Raw genomic sequence first — 16,420 nt, 5'->3', positions numbered from 1 at the left:
CTGGTGCTGCAGACATTTAACTTGGTTCCTCAAAGCCCCTCGAGGACACCAGGCAGGGCCTGGGGCAGTGACCCACCCAGGGAACACTGTGGAACCATCTCCCCGCCTGGAACTGGGTTGGCACCCGTTGGGGGTAGGAGGGCAGATGCCTATGGGACTCAGGAGCTGGGGGAGGTTTGTAGTGGGGGGTCCACTCCCAGCCACCTTGGACATTGTGGCCAGAGAGGAAGGCAGGAGGGGTGGGGTTGTTCCCGCCCCTCCCCTTGTCCTGTGTCCAGAGCTCTGGGCAGACTGCAGCCCCTGAGGTGCAGCTCGGGCTCAGCGGCCAGGTCTCCCTCCAGGAGGGCCGGGTGCTTTCGTGGAAGGCGGTGGTGGTGAAGTCTCCCTTGCTGTGCCCACCCAGCCCGCACAAGCCAGCTGTCCCCTCCCTTGGTGGCAGCTCATCAGCAGGACTCTGTCAGGGAAGCATCCGTTGAGAGGCTGGGGAGATAATAACACCACTCAGCCCCCATTATCCCTGTGGCATCATCCCCATCAGCGCTGAGGGCCCCAAGGGTGGGGGCTAATGTGGAGCCAAGAGCAGGGGCGCGGGGAGGGGGCTGGGAAGCTCATTATCTTTGAGGCTGGGCTGGTGGCACCGGCCTGGGGGAGGATGGTCCACAGCCTCCAGGGCTGGGCACACTTGTCTGGTAATTAATTGTCTGATGGCCGCCTGTGAGGCTGGAGATTCTGTCCCCTTGCAGAGACGAGTGAGCAGCCCCAGGCCACGTGGCAAATCCTCCAGGCTGCCTGGAAGGAGTTGGGAGAGGGAAGGCTATGAGAACCAACCCCTGTCCCCCTCCCAGTGCCATCCTGTTGCCACCAGCAGGGATTTGGCCCCTGCAGACGCCACGTCTGACCTCCCGCCCAGCCCCGACCGACCGCCATGCCAGGCATTATTCAAAACACTCCGGACGTCTTAACTCCTTTGGCCTTGTGGCAACCCGCGATGGGTCATACTACCACGTGCATGTTACGGCTGGAGAAAGGCCAGAAGCTCCCTTCCCCACCATCTTTGGTCTCACACCTGGGCCCCCACAGGCAGGCTGGTGACAACAGAACTGCTGGGATGATTCTCCAGCAGACTTTGACCCCGCCAGGCTCCATGACTCAGCACAGAGCCAGACACTGGAGCCACTCAGCCAGACCATGAGGAGCCACCCCCTCCTACTGAGTCCCCTCCTGACTCCCAGATTGTCCATCCCCCTGACCCCAAGGCCACCTGGATGCAGGCAGCTGCTGCTCACCCAGAGACCCCCTGTGGAGTCTGCATTGGCCTGGCCCCAAGCTCCCACCTGCTGTGGAGATCAGGTGCAGCTTGTTCCAGGAAGGCCCCTCAGCCACAGTCCTAGGGAGAGGGAGAGTGGCCAGAGACAATTCAGGCCACCACAGTGGGCAGGAGGGCTGATGTCCACCCTGGGCTGTCCTCAGCCCCTCCACCCGTGCGGGGCCCACGACCGTCTCCTTGGGCTAGAAACCTGAGGATATAAGGAAAACTCAGGCATCCCTGAGACAGGTGTGTGACCCTTCCCATTCCCTGCTGTGTCCTGTGGCTGTTACTAACGCCATTGGGGTAAGGGGAGAGGACAGACTCTTATAGCTGAGAGCAAGGGGCAGGTGGGAGGTGAGGAAAGTGTGGTGGGTGGGGGGCCGAGCTGTAGCACGTCACCCCCTTCCCACTCCCCAGGCCATCCGTAACCACCTGAGAGACCCCCATGCCCTGCAGTCGGCCTCGTGCTCTGTCCACGGCACTGTCCAGCCAGGACTAGACACAGGTTGGATGTCAGGCACAACAGAGTCACCCTCCACCTCCTTCCAAGCCCCGCAGGTTTCCCCTGTCTGATCCCTCCCAGCCAGGCCACCTGGTCACTCACAGGCAGCAAGTGGCTGGGCCCGGTTCAGACCCCAGCACACCTGCTGCGGGGCCTGTGTCCACCCTCCTGGCACAGTGGAGTCTGCGGTGACATTCGCCCTCCACCCCCCCACCCTCCACATGGAGGCCAACTGCTGGGCTGGGGGTGGGGGAGCTGTCTGGCTTGTGCTAACAGATGGACCCTGTGGCCTTGTGAACATTAATAATGAAATCCAGGCACCCCACTGAGCCCTCCCGGGGTGGGAGGCAGCGAGGGGCACAGATGGCCCTCCTGTGACACTGCAGGATGTCCACTGCGGGCCACTGATCTCGGGACTGCATCTGAGCCAGGGCTATTTCTGTCCGAGGCCCATCATCCTCCCTTGATGAGTCACCCCATGCCCTCGCTGGCCACTCGCTCAGAGTCCATGGTGGCACTGGCACCAGCCCTGCTATCCCTGCCCAGGTGGACACCCCCCAGGCAGGGCCCAGAGGCCCGGCCCAGGGACCTGTTCCTGGACATTCACCCCCCTTGGCTGCGCCTCGTGTCCCCTGCCCGCCCTGCTCATGGGGAAGCTCTGCGGCCCACCCTCTACATACAGGGCTTCGTGGTGAGCATCCATCTGTTTTGGGGTCAGCTCTGCTGGCATCACAGAGCACTAGGGAGAGGTACTGGGGACACACCATGGGGCCTGGGGTGTGGCCAGAGCTGGACCTTGTGTCTCCACCTGCGACAGGGATGCTCAGAACCGCTTCCTAGCTGCCATTGGTGCCCATTTCACAGGTGGGGACACCGAGGCTCAGAGCCGGGGACCCCCAGGGGCAATAACAGTGCAGGCACAGAGGTTCCCACAGGGATGTGGTGCCGGGCACCTGCAGAGCTGTCTCCTTGCCCTCCAGATCCGAGCCATGTGGAGATGGCCTGGGGGCTGCAGGCACCAGCAGGGGTGGGTCAGTCAGTCGTGGGGGCCTCAGGTCTTCACCCCACTTGTGCCACCACACCCAATGGTGGGAAGACAGCTGTCCCCAAAGGAAGCTGCTAGGCCCTGGTGGGTGCTGCTGCTCCAGAGTGAGCTATCAAATCCGAGGGGCAAGCAGCTTGGGGGAGCCCGGGAACCAGCTCCAGCTGGTGCAGCACCCCCCAGCCCTCACCAGCCTCTGCTCGACCTCAGCTTGGCACGCAGAGCCCCCCAGGCAGGGCTGCCCTGGGTCTCCCCATTGCCTCCCATCCTTCCCTCCTCCCTGGTCATCGGTATGGACAGCTGAGGGCCAGGCCAGGGTGGAGGAGCTGGGGGGAGAGCTGGACATGGGCTGTGCATGAATCAGCAAAGACAGGGTGAGCCAGCGTCCTGCCTCCAGCCTGCCTTCAGCACAGCCCTGCAGTTCTCTGCAACATTTGGTGCCTCCCCCAACAGGTAGCCTGGCTCCTGGGGAAACGATCCTGTGGAATTGCCACGTCCCCATGTCCAGAGTCCGAGGGGCCGGCCCTCCCCTGGCCCAGGGTCAGAGTGTGGATGAGGCTGTGTGGGCCTGAGCTCTGGCTCACGGTGGACACAGCCCCCACTTGCCACCACCTGGGGGACGAGGAGTCATTCCTGCCGGGGGCTGTCAAGGGGCACCATGCTCATCCACTGAGAGTCTGGGCTAAATGTGTCCCTGGGAGGGATGCAGGGGTGGTGGCAGAAACTGCAGGGCCTGGGTTCCATCTGCTGGCCCAGCCCTCACTCCCCTGCCAGAGGTGGCACCTGGTGGGTGGGTGGCCAAATCAGCCTGAGGCAGCATGGTGGCCCTGGTCTGGGTCCCCTCGCCAGGCTCCACCCAGCTGCAGTCACCGCACCCCAGACGTGGCAACAACCTCGGTTTCCTCTGACAGAGGAGAGCCGCCAGCCCCAGGCACCATCCCCCAACCTGGCCAGCCCAAGACACCTGGGTCCCCAGAGCCACGCATGGGCACAGGGGGCCCGCGAGGCAGGCTGCACAGACCCTGTGGCAGGTGGCTGAGGGCAGGCCGGTTGGTGGATGGAAGGGCCCTGGAGCGTCCCGCCCGGGAGCTCTGTGCACTTGGCCCTCGGCCTGTTGGTCTTGGACGGCCCAGGGGAAGCCGCAGGCGCCCATGGGCATGAAAGGCTCTTTCACAGGCTGCCGGGGCAGTGAGCAGGAGAGGCCAGGCAGGCAGCAGCGCCCGCGGCCTGAGACGGTAACGGGGAACGGCGGGGCTCGGGGGCCGGGTGGGGGTCTTCACAGCCCCTGCGCAGGCTAGGCTCCCCTCTAGACCCCAGCAAGGGAAGCTCCAGCCCAGACTGTCTTCCAGGCGGGGCCAGGTGGCTGGAGTGCCCAGGACGCCAGAGCTCCAGGAGACAAAGTGGGGTCTCCAGTGGCACAGGTCTCCCTGTGGGGCTGCACCTAATGGACACACGCATTCCTGTCAGGTCCCCTCCACAGGAGGGATCCAGGAAGGTCTTGTGGGGCTAGGGAAGTGGGTCATCGTCTGCTGGGTTCTGGGAGTCTCAACTGTCTGGGGTCAACCAGCCTAAATTGCCCTGGGCCACAGTCCCCAAGGGCATCCTGGAGGAGGGCCCAGGTCTTCAGCCAGCAGATCCTGGCTACAGGGAAAATTGAGGACCCCAACCACCTCACCTGCCCCTGCAGGAGACCAGCCCTAGCTGAGGCCTCACACCTGGCTTGGAGCCTCCAGATCCATCTTGGGGGGCAGGCCCAGGACAGGTAGGACCTACTTGCCAGGAGAGGAAATTGAGGCTCATCCAGGGCAGCTGCTAGTCATTTACCTGGACCCATGCTGGCCCTGGCTCCCCAACCCCAAGGAGGCGGTGCCCCACCTACCCCTGGTACCTCTCCTGGGTGGGCTCTCTTGGGGCAGGGTGGAGGCCCAGGACTGGTGAGGACTGAGACCACCTTCCCCAGTGGGAGATGGGAGCCACATGGGGTAACTTCCCCAGGCCCCTCCTCACAGGCGCTGCCCTGGTTACCCAGGATGAGGGGCAGCCCCAGCAGAAACTGTGCCTCCATGTGCTGCCCCACCAAGCCCAGGCCTCTGGCCCAGCCCTGGAGGAGGGCCAGTGCCTTTCCCTGTAGCCCCACAGCAGCCCCTCCAGAGGGCTCTGCTGACCACTGGTGGAGGTCTTGGAAGGCTGGCCCACCCTGAGTTTGTAGGGCTGGTTTGGAGACCCCTTTGCCCTGACAAAGGCTCTTCCATCTGCAAGGTGCAGAGTCCCTAGCTTTGGGGACAAGACTCCCCGTCTACAGGCAGCCAGGGTTCCTGCTGCAGCACAGAGCTAAAGCCCTGGGGAGGGGCGTGGGCTTCGTGGAACAGTGAGGCCCCCTGAAACCTCAGCTGTGGCCTTGCGCATTATACTCCCCAGTCCCATGTCCTGTCTCCCCGAAATAAGGGGCCACAGTGGGACTGCCGTGGAGTGTGGAGGGTCTAGCAGGGCATCTTCTTCTCAGTCTCCTCTCCTCCCTCCCTCTCCCAGGCCCTGATGCAATGGCAGCCCCTGCCCTTCTGCTCCTGGTGCTGGTGCTGCCCACCAATGCCTGGCCTGGCCTGGGGCTGCCCCGACAGCCCTGTGTGCACTGCTGCCGTCCGGCGTGGCCCCCGGCCACTGCCCCTGGCCCCTACACCCGGGTGAGTGGGGGAGACCAGTGGGAGGGGCTGCCCCTCGTGCGGCCCACAATCGACATCTCCATCCTGAAAGGTGAGTGTCCCACACTCCATCCTAGGGGGGCATGGGCAGGGGCTTGGGAAGAGGAGCCAGAGGGCATGTCAAAGGAATGCTGGGTGGGTCGCACTGAGGAGCCCCCAACTGCCTCCCTCGAGCAGGAAGCAGGCTAACCTGGGGTTAGCTGTGAGGCTAAGACTGTGAAATGAGAGGGCTGCTGAGGACCCTGGGGAAGGGAGGGGACAGGGTCCCTGGGCCTCACAGAGGCAGCCCCCATGGGAAGGCGAGAGAGGCCTTCTTGGTCTGAGAGCCCTCAACAGAGGCTGAGCTGTCCCCAGGGCTGGACAGCAGGAGGTGCGTAGGTTAGACTCAGATAACAACTTCCCAGTCTCCCCACAGTGCCACCCTTTGGGGAGTGTGCCTCCATGCCAGGGCGGGGCAGATTCGCGCCATCCCACAGATGCGAAAGCTGAGGCTCAAGGAGGTGGTGTCACATAGCTAGCATGGCCCTGAGCCTGAGGCTTGCTCCCCTGCAGGTGAGAAGGGCCAGGCAGGGCTCAGAGGCCGCCCCGGCAGGAGCGGAAAGGAGGGTCCACCCGGTGCCTGGGGCCTGCAGGGCCGCAAAGGCCAGAAGGGGCAGGCGGGGCCTCCGGGCGCCCCGTGCCAGAGCGCCTCCGCCGCCTTCTCGGTGGGCCGGCGCGAGGGGCTGCAGAGGGCTGACGGCCTCCAGGTTGTGCCCTTCGACACAGAGCTGGTGAACCTGGACGGCGCCTTCGACCTGGCCGCGGGCCGTTTCCGCTGCACTGTACCCGGGGTCTACTTCCTCAGCCTCAACGTGCACACCTGGAACCACAAGGAGACCTACCTGCACATTATGCGGGACCAGCAGGCGACAGCCGTCCTCTATGCGCAGCCCAGCGAGCGCAGCCTCATGCAGGCCCAGAGCCTGCTGCTGCCGCTGGCTGCTGGTGACACTGTGTGGGTGCGCATGTTCCAGCGCGACCGCGACAATGCCATCTACGGTGAGCCCGGAGACCTCTACATCACCTTCAGCGGCCACCTGGTCCAGCCGGCTGCCGAGCTCTAGCCACCGCACAGCCTTCGACGGCACTCTCCCGCAGAGGTGCCCGCAGCCCAACTGCAATGTCCCATGCAGGATGCCAGCCATGTTTGAGCACTGACTGTGTGCACCGACTGAGCACTGGCATGCAGCTGGCGGGGCTGGGAGCAATGGGGAGGGTGGGGGCACCTGTGTCCAGGATGGTTGGGGGCCAGTTGCCAACCCAGGGGTTCACCCTTGCGGTCGAGTGACCCTTCTGCTTATAAAGGGCTGTGCCAGGCACCACCGCTGTGGGAACATTTGCTTGTCACCTGAAGGCTTTGGGGTCAGAGGAAGACGCTGGTTCTCACAGAACCCAGATTCCAGCAGGAAACACAGCACACTCCCGGGGTGTCCGAGGGCAGCAGAGCCCTGCAGCAGCTGCAGTGGGGCGGGGGCGGGGGCGAGCCAGGCTGGCAGTCTGGTTCTCGGAATGAATACTGCTGAGCACTGATGGGCTGATGTGCTAGGGCTCATGAGGTCCCCTCATCTGCTGGAATGAGCTCAGGGCACCAGAGCCTGGGGGAGCCCCAGACCCACATGGGTTCACCTCAGGCCTGGCCGTGTCTGTGGAGCAATAAGGGCCCCATTGGGAGTGGCAAGGACTGTGTTCCCTGTCCCTGTAGGCAGGAGGATGTATGCGGATGTCAGCCAAGGTCACATCATGTCATGGGAAGCCTCCATCCGCTGAGGTCTCGGCTTCCCATCCTCTCCCTGCCCTGTATCCCCCAGCACTCCAGAACCTCCATGACCTGGCTGGGCCTTCCTTGTCCCCTCTTCTTGCTCCTCCGGCCCATCTGCCTGTTCCAGTCACTTCCCTGGGCCTCCCTGGCTCCTCCCCCAAGGCACCACTCCCTCTAATGGCAATGAGCCCGCCCAGTGTCCTGGCAGGAACAGTGTCTGGAATTGCCAGGGCTTAGCTGAGCTGCCGCGATACTGGACTGTGTCGTGGCACTGGAGCTGCAGGCTGGCCAGAGCCCTGTTGAAGGGATGGTCCGTAAAGCCACAGGCTGGAGCGAGGGAGGACCCTCTCACCCTCAGATGCATTGCAAGTGGGCTGGCCGGAGGCCCTGGGTGCTGGGGGGACACAGCTATAAGTCCAGCTATATGTCCCCCATGGCCCCCAGTCCTGACACCTGGGAGGCCCCTGGCCCGGGACTGCCAGCTCATCTGTCCCTCCCTGCCAGGGCCCTTGCAGGTCATGACATAAATCCCTGACCAGCTGGGCCCCATACACCCCCAGCCAAGGAAGGTTTCCAGAGGGACAGACTCCTTGCTTGGCCATGGGGACCACCCAGGAGGGTGGTGTCGAGGCTGGGGTTCTTTCTCAGGACAATGGCCAACTGCTAGGGGAAGGAGAAATGGGGCAGGGGCCATAGGCCCCCCAGATAAGGGGGACACAGTTGTTCCTCTCACAAGCACACACTTGGAGATTCTCATACCCTCATCCTGCACGGGATGGAGAGGATGCAGCACAGCAACCCTTCCCTGCGGCCATGGAGTCCCCAGCCTGAAAGGTGGACGCTCAGTCATCCCGGACGCTCAGTCATCCCACAGAATCACAACTTGAGCTGAGGTTGGAGCCAAAGCCAGGAAACATCCCCACCCACCCACGCAGGCCCTGGGGGCAGCAGGTGGGGGTGGTTGGGCAAAGGGAACAGGGGAGGAGAGGGCAGGGCCCAGGGGTTGGGAGCCGCTGCCCTACCAACCTGACTCTCGGAAGTGCCTCCACCATACAGAGAGATGCCACCCCGAGTGGACTCTGGGTGCCCTGGCTGGCTGCCTCCACCTAGCAGACTCGTTTCTGTCCTGGGGGCAGAGGGCACCCTGCCCTGGACAGGTGGGAAACTGAGACCTTGCCAGGGTCTGTAGAACCCCCAAGTACATATGGGGCTAGGAGCCATCCTGCCCATAGGCAGGGCTGGCGGGACCAGGCACAGCCCCCAACTGAGCCGGGCAGGAGGGACTGGTGACACCCCCATTTGCTGTCCACGCAGGGCCCGTCTGCAGGGGAAGGGGCTACCTCCCAGCAACCCAGCCACGGCTCAGCCTGCAGCCTCCTGAGTCCACCTGGCTGCCCTGCCTCCAAGTCGCACCTTGGATGTCTTTGGGGGGTGGCAGCAGGGCTTCTTGGGGGGGCTTGTTACAGCCCAGGATAAAAGGGGGCTGGGATGGGTGTGTGGACTGCTGTAGCCACGGCCCTGCCAGGGACAGGAGGGGATGTGGACAGGATCTGGAAAGGCCACAGGCCCAGTGTGAGGGGACAAACTCCCAGGCCCCAGATCCCCCCACCCCCTGCCCATCCCTATCCCGTGGACCTGCCCGCCCAGATGCTGAGGTGGGCAGAGCCTTGGGCCGCACTTTGGCCTCTACGTCCTCTTATGGCTGGAATAGCTGGACACGCCCAGGGTGCTTGGCAACCAGCAGGCACGTCAGGAGCCGTCTCTGAGCACTAACGGGGGCCATGGTGGCAGAGAGGGCTCACTGTTGAGATAAAGGTGCCCAACAGGAAGAGGGAGGGTCCCATACCAGGCTACAGGCAGGGAGCTCCCGGGAATCCCAGACGATGGTTCACTTTTCCAGCCCTGGACCAGCCACCTCGGTGTCTGTACCCTCACGTCATTGCAGAGAGCCGGCGCTGCCTGTCGGGGTGCAGGCAGCACCACAGGAGCCAGTCCTGGGAAGACACAACCCCTGCTCCAGGGCCCACTGGGCTTGGAAGATGGGGGGAGCCAGGCCCAGCCAAGGACCCAGACAGGACCACAGCCAGATCTGCCACCAGCCTGCCCACTACAAAGTACGGGGCTGGGCCTGTCCCCACTGCCGCAGGCATCGGCATGTGCTGATGAGAACATGGCCTGCACATGGGCAGGACAGGAAGGGATGCCCCAGTTTCTCTGAAGGTGGCAAAGGGCATAATAAACTCCAGCTGCTGTGAGTCCCCCAAGTTCTCAGAGGACCGAGAAATTCGCATGACATAAAATTTAGCATTTTGGAGTGAGCAGTTGAGTAGCACTTACTACAGTCACGGTGCTGTGCAACCCCCACCACTACCTAGTTCCAGAATGTTCCATCACCTCAGGAGACCTGCACCCAGGACACAGTCTCTCCCCACCCCTCCCGCAGACCCTGGTGACCTAGTTATACTTTCTGTCTGTGGATTTCCGTGTTCCAGATGCCTCGTGTAAATGAAATCACATACTGTGTGGCCTTTTGTGTCTGGCTTAGATCATTGAGCATTGTGTTTTCCAGGTGCGTCCACGTTGCAGCATGTGTGCTGAGTGATATTTCACTGTATGGATGGACCATGTTTTGTGCACATTTTCATCTGTTGATAAACATTTGGGTTGTTTCCTCCTTTTGACTATTATGGATAATGCTATCACGAACATTTGTGTAAAACATTCATTGTTTAGCTTTGTAAAAATAGTGCTAAAAAGAACCTGGGAGAATAAATAGGCAACAGGATGCTAGAGAATTTTGGCCCAGCTCAGTTTTGGGAGGAGACTTGCCCTATTAAATATTAAAATAGAGTATAAAGATGTAACAATCAGCACGGTGGCCACCTAGCAGAGATGGATGGAACTGCCAGAGCCCATCACCCCTGGGGGACAAGAGACCACCCTGTACACCAGGAAAGCAGGAGGCGGGAATGAGAGGGGGGTGTTTTCCATTTAAGATTCGCATCATGTGCTGAGACAAATTCCAGTTGATGAGAGCCGTCAGCAATATAACCATCAAAAATATGTGGGGTATAAACCCATGTTCATAGAGCATTATCCTCAATGGCCAAAAAGGTGGATGCTGTGGTCTGAATGTGTCCCCCGAACTTCAAATGTTGAAACTCAACAGGTCCTCGCAGGACATCAAACCTGCTGGTGGAGCTCCCAGAATGGATTTGGGAAATCCAGACACATCTACAACACGGATGAACCTTGAGGACAGTATGCTACGTGAAACAGATCAGTCACAAAAGGACAAATACTGTCTGACTCATTTGTGTGAGGTCCCTAGAGGAGTTGGATCATAGAGATGGGAAGTAGAATGGTGGGTGCCAGGGGCTGGGGAAGGGGGTGGGGAGTTGTCCCACCCCCTTTAATGGGGACAGAGTTTCAGTACGGGAAGGTGAGAATGTTCTGGAAGTGCTGGTGGAGATGGCTGCAGAGCAGCGTCGCTATGCTAATGCCGCCGAGCCACATACAAGAGTGACTGAAGTGGTAAAATTCTGTTACATTTCACCGCAATGTTAAAGATAGTGGGAATTTTTGGCTGATCTCTGGATGAGGAAAAACCTCTCAATTAAGAAAAAAGTGGAAGCATTTCCAAAGTAGATAAGTGATGCAGAGATGGCAGAGGGCGGGCTTCCCACCCACAGGGAGCTTGCACAAGAGGAGGAACACTCCCAGACAGGAGGAAATGCGGGGACACGGGAGGGACGCAAAGTCATTTTGGTTGCCGTGGGCCTGGGAGGACACACCCTCATGCCATCCAGGGTGCAGGTGTCCGGAGATTCTCATGTAGCCCACTGGCATTTCCAAGCTGCCTGGTCTCTGCCATGCTCTACATCCCTCAGGAAACACATAGGCAGCCCTGGTGAAGGGACCCAGCTGGACACCCCAGTGTGGCCAGGCCCAAGCAGAATGACCCACTGTCCGGAGAGGCAGGGGAAGCCATAGCCAGGCGAGCAGGAGAGGTGGCCAGACCCCTCTCTCCTGGGATACTCTACTCCTGCCCCTCTCCCACTGCACGAGCAGCCATGGGACCCCACCTCACTCCAGGGTCCTGTTTACATCACCTCTTGGGGCTGAATTAGGAGTGAGAGGACGAACTTCTGAGGCCACAGGCATGGCCAGCACCTCCTTCCCAAATCTCCAAACCCCCACAGGAGGGAGGCAGCAAGCAGGCAGGACCCGGGCACTTGTGCAGGGTGTGAGGCTGGGGGACTCCAGTGAGAGCCTGCACTGGCCCAACTACAGCTCCCAGGCACCCCTCATCTCTGGCCACTCTCTCGGGCCTTATGATCATCAGAACAGAGTGTTGGATGGAGGGGGCAGGGTATCCCCTATTTCCGGCCCCGGTGCACTGATCACCAGCCACAGTGGACCCCATTAACAGCTCCCAATTGTGTCCAAGCAATGGAAAGCCCAGCAGGGCACGGGAGGGAAGGAAGAGAGAGACTGCTGTCTTTGGCTGAAGGCCTCTGCTCCACCCTCTCACCAGCCCCTCCACCTGGTTCCGAGAACCCTGTCCCCCACCTCCTTCAATCGAGGGTGGTAAAGCCCCCAAGGTTGCCAGCCCAGAGCACCGTGTCACCCACCACTCTAGAAAACGTCCTTTTATTAAACCTTCCTTGTGCTACTCAGGTTGAGTGGCCTGGGGACCCCAGTAAACATGGGTGGGGGCCAGGGAGCCACGGAGGTGGTGAGAAGAGAAGCAGGAATAGGCTTGTGTCTGGGGAAAGAGGGAGAAAGTGGTGGTGTGTGGGGGGGTGACGTGGGGCTATGCTGGGCATGGGGGCTGCTGTGGCCAGGACGGGGCTTGGCGGGCTGGAATGGGAACGGAGGAGAAAGCACTCGGGAGGGGAGTCATCCCAGTGCTTTGCCCGAGAGAGGGGGCAGGACCTGCTGATCACAGAGACCGCACCCCCACCCCCATCCCCCCACCTTCCTTCCCTGGGACCCCCAAGGGAGGGGTGGGCTGCTGGGGGAGGTTCCTCCTGACCCCTCCTCAGGACCCCACCCAGGCCACCCAATGTGGCTCCTGCAGATGGGGGCTGGGAGAAGCCACCACCCGCCAGGCCTAGCAGTCCTGCCATGCCCCCAGGACGGTGCAGCCTCGGTTTCCCTCATTGTACTCCCCCATTGCCCCACCCTCCCCCCCACACTGCCCAGCTGGGCAAACAGACGCCTCCTGCCCCATTCCTTGTCCCTGCCCTCAAGGGCCGGATTTCCTGAGCAAGGTCACTCTGGGAGTCGCTGGAGCCCAGTGGCCAATAAAACCCACCCATGTGGACAGAGCCGGCCAAGCAGTCACCGCTCCACCCAGAGGATGTTTGCTCGGTGCCGCCCCCCCCCGGGACCCCCCCACTGGTGTCTCATCCACCACAGCCCTTCCCCACCCCTCAGTGGTGGTGATGAGGTGGCCAAGGCCCAGGGCCAGGGCATAGCTGGCCTGCGTCGGGGGCAGTGGGGAGCGGCCCAGGGCCATCCGCATTCTTGGGACCCACCGTGCCTGACCAGGGCTCCTGCTCCTCCTGGGACAAGTGGCCTGACACCCCACCAGGCTTTAATGCAGGTATCTATGGGATGTTCAGGTCTTCGCCTCCTCCCTGATGGCTTTGGGGACTGTCCACACTGGCCAAGTGTCGTTCCCAGGATCCATGGGGTGCCTGGAATCTCCTGTAACATCCCACAGGCTCCTCAGGCCACTTGGCTCATCAGATCCTGGGGTTTCATCCTGCCATGTACCCCAAGTAGGAACAAGCATGGTGCTACTGCCCCCTACCCCCAGCGTCTCCAGGGACACTGACTCTGCCACTTAAACACCTTTGTAACCCCCACCCCTAACCTGACCCGACCCCACACACCATCACTCCTGTTCTGGACGACTCAGCCTCTGCACGCTCTCCCCACGCTAGTCTCTTCCCTTCTCTGATCCATTCTCTTCTCTTACACTATGGAGACTGAAGCTTCATCCTTCCTCGGCCTGGCACCCTGGGATAAGGCCCCCTCAGGAAGGGCTTGGGGGGCCTGCATCTGCTCCTCTCTCCTGGCTCAACTGTCCCCAGCACCCCTACCCCCAGCCAAGGTGATGAGCTCATGCACCTGCACTCCTTCACCTCTGAGCCTCCACACATGCTGTTCTTTCTGCCTGGAATGCTCTTCCAGCTCAACTCTGGATCCCCACCAACCCCGCGTGGGCACACAGTAAGTGCACATCGTTGTTGTCCGAGGAGCACACATGTGTCCTGTGTCCAGGGGTCTGCCAGGCCAGGGGCTTGGGCAGTAAGAGGGTGGGCAGGCCCAGCTGTTGGGGTCATCATCTGGAGCTTACTGTCCGCCCCCTGCCGGGTCTGTGTGGTGGGAATCATCGGGGAGGGTCCGGAAGAGGAGGCTGTGCACTGCCTAGGTTTGGTCTGGGGAGAGGGTGCACCTGGCGAGGGCAGGGCCAAGAGCAAGGTGTGGTGGTGACCAGACAGCGGGAGCGTGGCGGGACATGAGGCTGGACGAGGTAGGGAGCAGGGTGCCCAAGGTGTGGGGGCCAGGTGAGTGGTGACCACCATGAGTGGAGGGAGGGCAATCCCCTCAGCCCTGGGTAGCTTGTGGCCCCCACCCCCCAGGGCGCCCCTTGTTACAAGTGCACGGTCCCCTCAGGGCCTCTCCCAGCACTGAGTCTGGTGGTCACACCCCCTCCACAGGGGGTGGGGAGGTGGCTGCCTGTGAGGCCCAGGGGGCAGTGGACCTGGGCGAGGGGGAGGAGATGGGGAGGGAGAGGAGGTGCGTGGAGCAGAGGGAGAACCCTCACCTCCTTCTGATTCCATGACCAGGGCCACAGCCCATCACAGGCAGAGGTGGACACCCCCTGGACTGTCCTGAGGGTGCTGGAGGGTGGTCCAGAAGATCTTAGGAAGACAGAGGTGTATGCCAAGAAGCATGTTCCAGCCATTCTAAGCCACAACTGGGCCAGTTTCACCTTCTCTGTAAGAGAGTATGGCCCACCTCCCCATGGACATCCAGCACATACGCACACACACAAGCAGATGTGAGCACACTCAGGCACGTGCACTCACAAGCGCCTGTGCACACATGGACGCACACTCACACGCACTCATGCACATTCATGTACACAAGCACGAACACAGATGCAAATGGCACATGCACAGGTACAGTGTACATGTGTACACTCATGTACACATGTACACATGCATGCACACAGGCACATGCACTCGCATGCATGCACACACAGGCACACACAGGCATAGACATGTGTACACACACACACACACACACATGCTCTCACATGTGCACACACAGGCACACACACACACAGGCATGCACACATGAGTGCACACATGCTTACTCATACCCCGCGGGCACGGGAGCCCATCAGACTGCCGGCGCCTGCACTTCGCACATGGCTTAGCCCTGGGGACAGAGCTCACGATGTCAAATCAATCGGGAGAAATTGATCCGGGCAGAGATTTCCGAACCATCTGCTCACTCCCCAAAGTCATTCCGAGCCAACGCACTTTGCATCCAAACCCCAGGGGAGGCCAGAAAATGTGGTGGGAGTGGCAGGCTGAATGGTCCTCAGTTTCTCCCAGGGCACCCTGGGCTCACACCTCCTTGGGACACTGGTTCCCCGGGTGGGGCGGGGTGGGTTTTGTCACCAGCTTCCAGAGACCCACATGGAGGACCCCCTCACCCATCCCAGAACTGTCCCCAAGCCCGGGAAGCCAGTTGACAGCAGCTCACTCAGGTGGGCAGTCGTGAGGGCCACCCCAGCCTGGGACTCCTGGACAACTTCCATCTTTTTTTTTTTTTTTAAACCCGTTTACAGTTTCCACTTGTCATGTAACTGCCCGCTTCTGGCCAGGTGTTTGGCCGCCCCACCCTGGCTTTGTCTGGACTCAGCTTGGGCTGGGGCTGGGGGCTGGGGTGGCCACACACCCACAGAACCGTCCCACTCTGGGGCCTTAGAGGGTCCATGTGCTCTGGTTTGTGCCTGCTTCACTTGGCTCCAGGGACAATATTTGCTTTAGGAAAAAATCAAACATTTATTCTCTAATTTATTCAGGGGAGCATGTTTTCAAACATGAGTGCCCTTGCTATGACAAGGCTTGAGTTTGTCTGAGGGTTACGCCTGAGACTGGCAGTGCTGACCGGCCCGTCCCCTGCCCGGCCTGCCCAGCACTGCTCAACCTGCCCCCTGCACCCTCCTGGGGGAACGGGGGTCCTGCTCAGGGCAGACGGAGGAAGTGCATTGGGGGTGGCCTCAGGCAGGGCTGTCCAGAGCAAAGGGGTCCGTGGGCCGAGTGAGACCCCCGCGCTCTTGTCCTTCTTCCAGCCTCAGAGAGGCTGAGGTGCCCTGGGGACCCCAGCAAGGATAGGTTGGTGCACAGGTTCTCTGGGACCACATTCTGGGCCTGGGGCAGAAGGGAAAGCTGGCATTTCGAGAGCTGGGAGGTGGGACAGTTCTGGGCTGGGGGGTGCAGAATTCCTCGGGGCCCTAGCATTTCCTGGTGTCTGCAGACACCCGTGCAGCCACTGCCTGCCCAGCCGCTTGCTATTTGTTTTGTGCTGCGAGGCAGCTCTCCCCACTGCCGTCTGGATTTTTTACCTCTCCTTTTCCCATTCCTGCTCACTCTCCTGGACCCAGAGCCCCTGCCCAAAAGCAAAAGAGAGGGATGCAGGTCCCCTCCTCCCCACTAGCCTCTGCATCTCAGTGACGCCCCCTGCACTGCCCCCTGGACAGAACCAATCATGCATGCATGGCCACCTGTGTCCCATAGGAAGCCTGGAGGGCCAATTCCCCACCTCCAGTCTCAGCCCTTTGCCATCCCTCCCCACCTGCTCCTGCTATGGGACCCCTGGCTGGGCCAGTGCCCACAGCCCCAACTCTGGGACAGCGGCTGTGGCCAGTGGAGACGTGGTATTGGGGGATGGGCAGCAGGCATGGGTGGGGGCAGTGAGGACAGCATCTCCTCTGGAATCCCGGTGGACCCTGGAAGCCCTGGGGCCCACACAGCTTTGC

The 16,420-nt window shown here is 61.3% G+C and overlaps 1 protein-coding gene across 4 annotated transcripts; it reads left to right on the top strand.

The window, feature by feature from the left end:
• The first annotated feature begins 2,327 nt into the window (after nt 1-2,327).
• C1QTNF8 (C1q and TNF related 8) lies at nt 2,328-6,902 on the top strand. Of its 4 annotated transcripts, XM_063100739.1 has the most exons (4): nt 3,237-3,306; nt 4,030-4,088; nt 5,383-5,604; nt 6,105-6,902. In XM_063100739.1, exons 3-4 carry the CDS (start codon nt 5,394-5,396, stop codon nt 6,653-6,655), a joined length of 762 nt encoding a protein of 253 aa, XP_062956809.1. In that variant the 5' UTR covers nt 3,237-3,306; nt 4,030-4,088; nt 5,383-5,393; the 3' UTR covers nt 6,656-6,902. The 4 variants fall into 4 exon arrangements, with proteins under 4 accessions (XP_062956810.1, XP_062956811.1, XP_062956809.1 ...); XM_063100740.1 differs by lacking the exons at nt 3,237-3,306; nt 4,030-4,088 and adding an exon at nt 2,328-2,502; XM_063100741.1 differs by lacking the exon at nt 4,030-4,088 and having other exon boundaries at nt 3,231-3,306.
• The last annotated feature ends 9,518 nt before the right edge of the window (nt 6,903-16,420 follow it).

The sequence above is a fragment of the Cynocephalus volans genome, chromosome 6 (assembly GCF_027409185.1).
Source record: "Cynocephalus volans isolate mCynVol1 chromosome 6, mCynVol1.pri, whole genome shotgun sequence".
NCBI lineage: Eukaryota > Metazoa > Chordata > Mammalia > Dermoptera > Cynocephalidae > Cynocephalus > Cynocephalus volans.
The sequence above is the reverse complement of the archived record's forward strand: the minus strand, read 5'-3'. Positions and strand labels throughout refer to the sequence as shown.

What these genes read in the sequence shown, in the direction of transcription:
- C1QTNF8 (XM_063100740.1), top strand. Translation starts at nt 5,394, where the DNA reads ATGGCAGCCCCTGCCCTTCTGCTCCTGGTGCTGGTGCTGCCCACCAAT. An exon ending in CGACATCTCCATCCTGAAAG is followed by an intron (nt 5,605 to 6,104) that starts GTGAGTGTCCCA and finishes GCTCCCCTGCAG; the next exon opens with GTGAGAAGGGCCAGGCAGGG.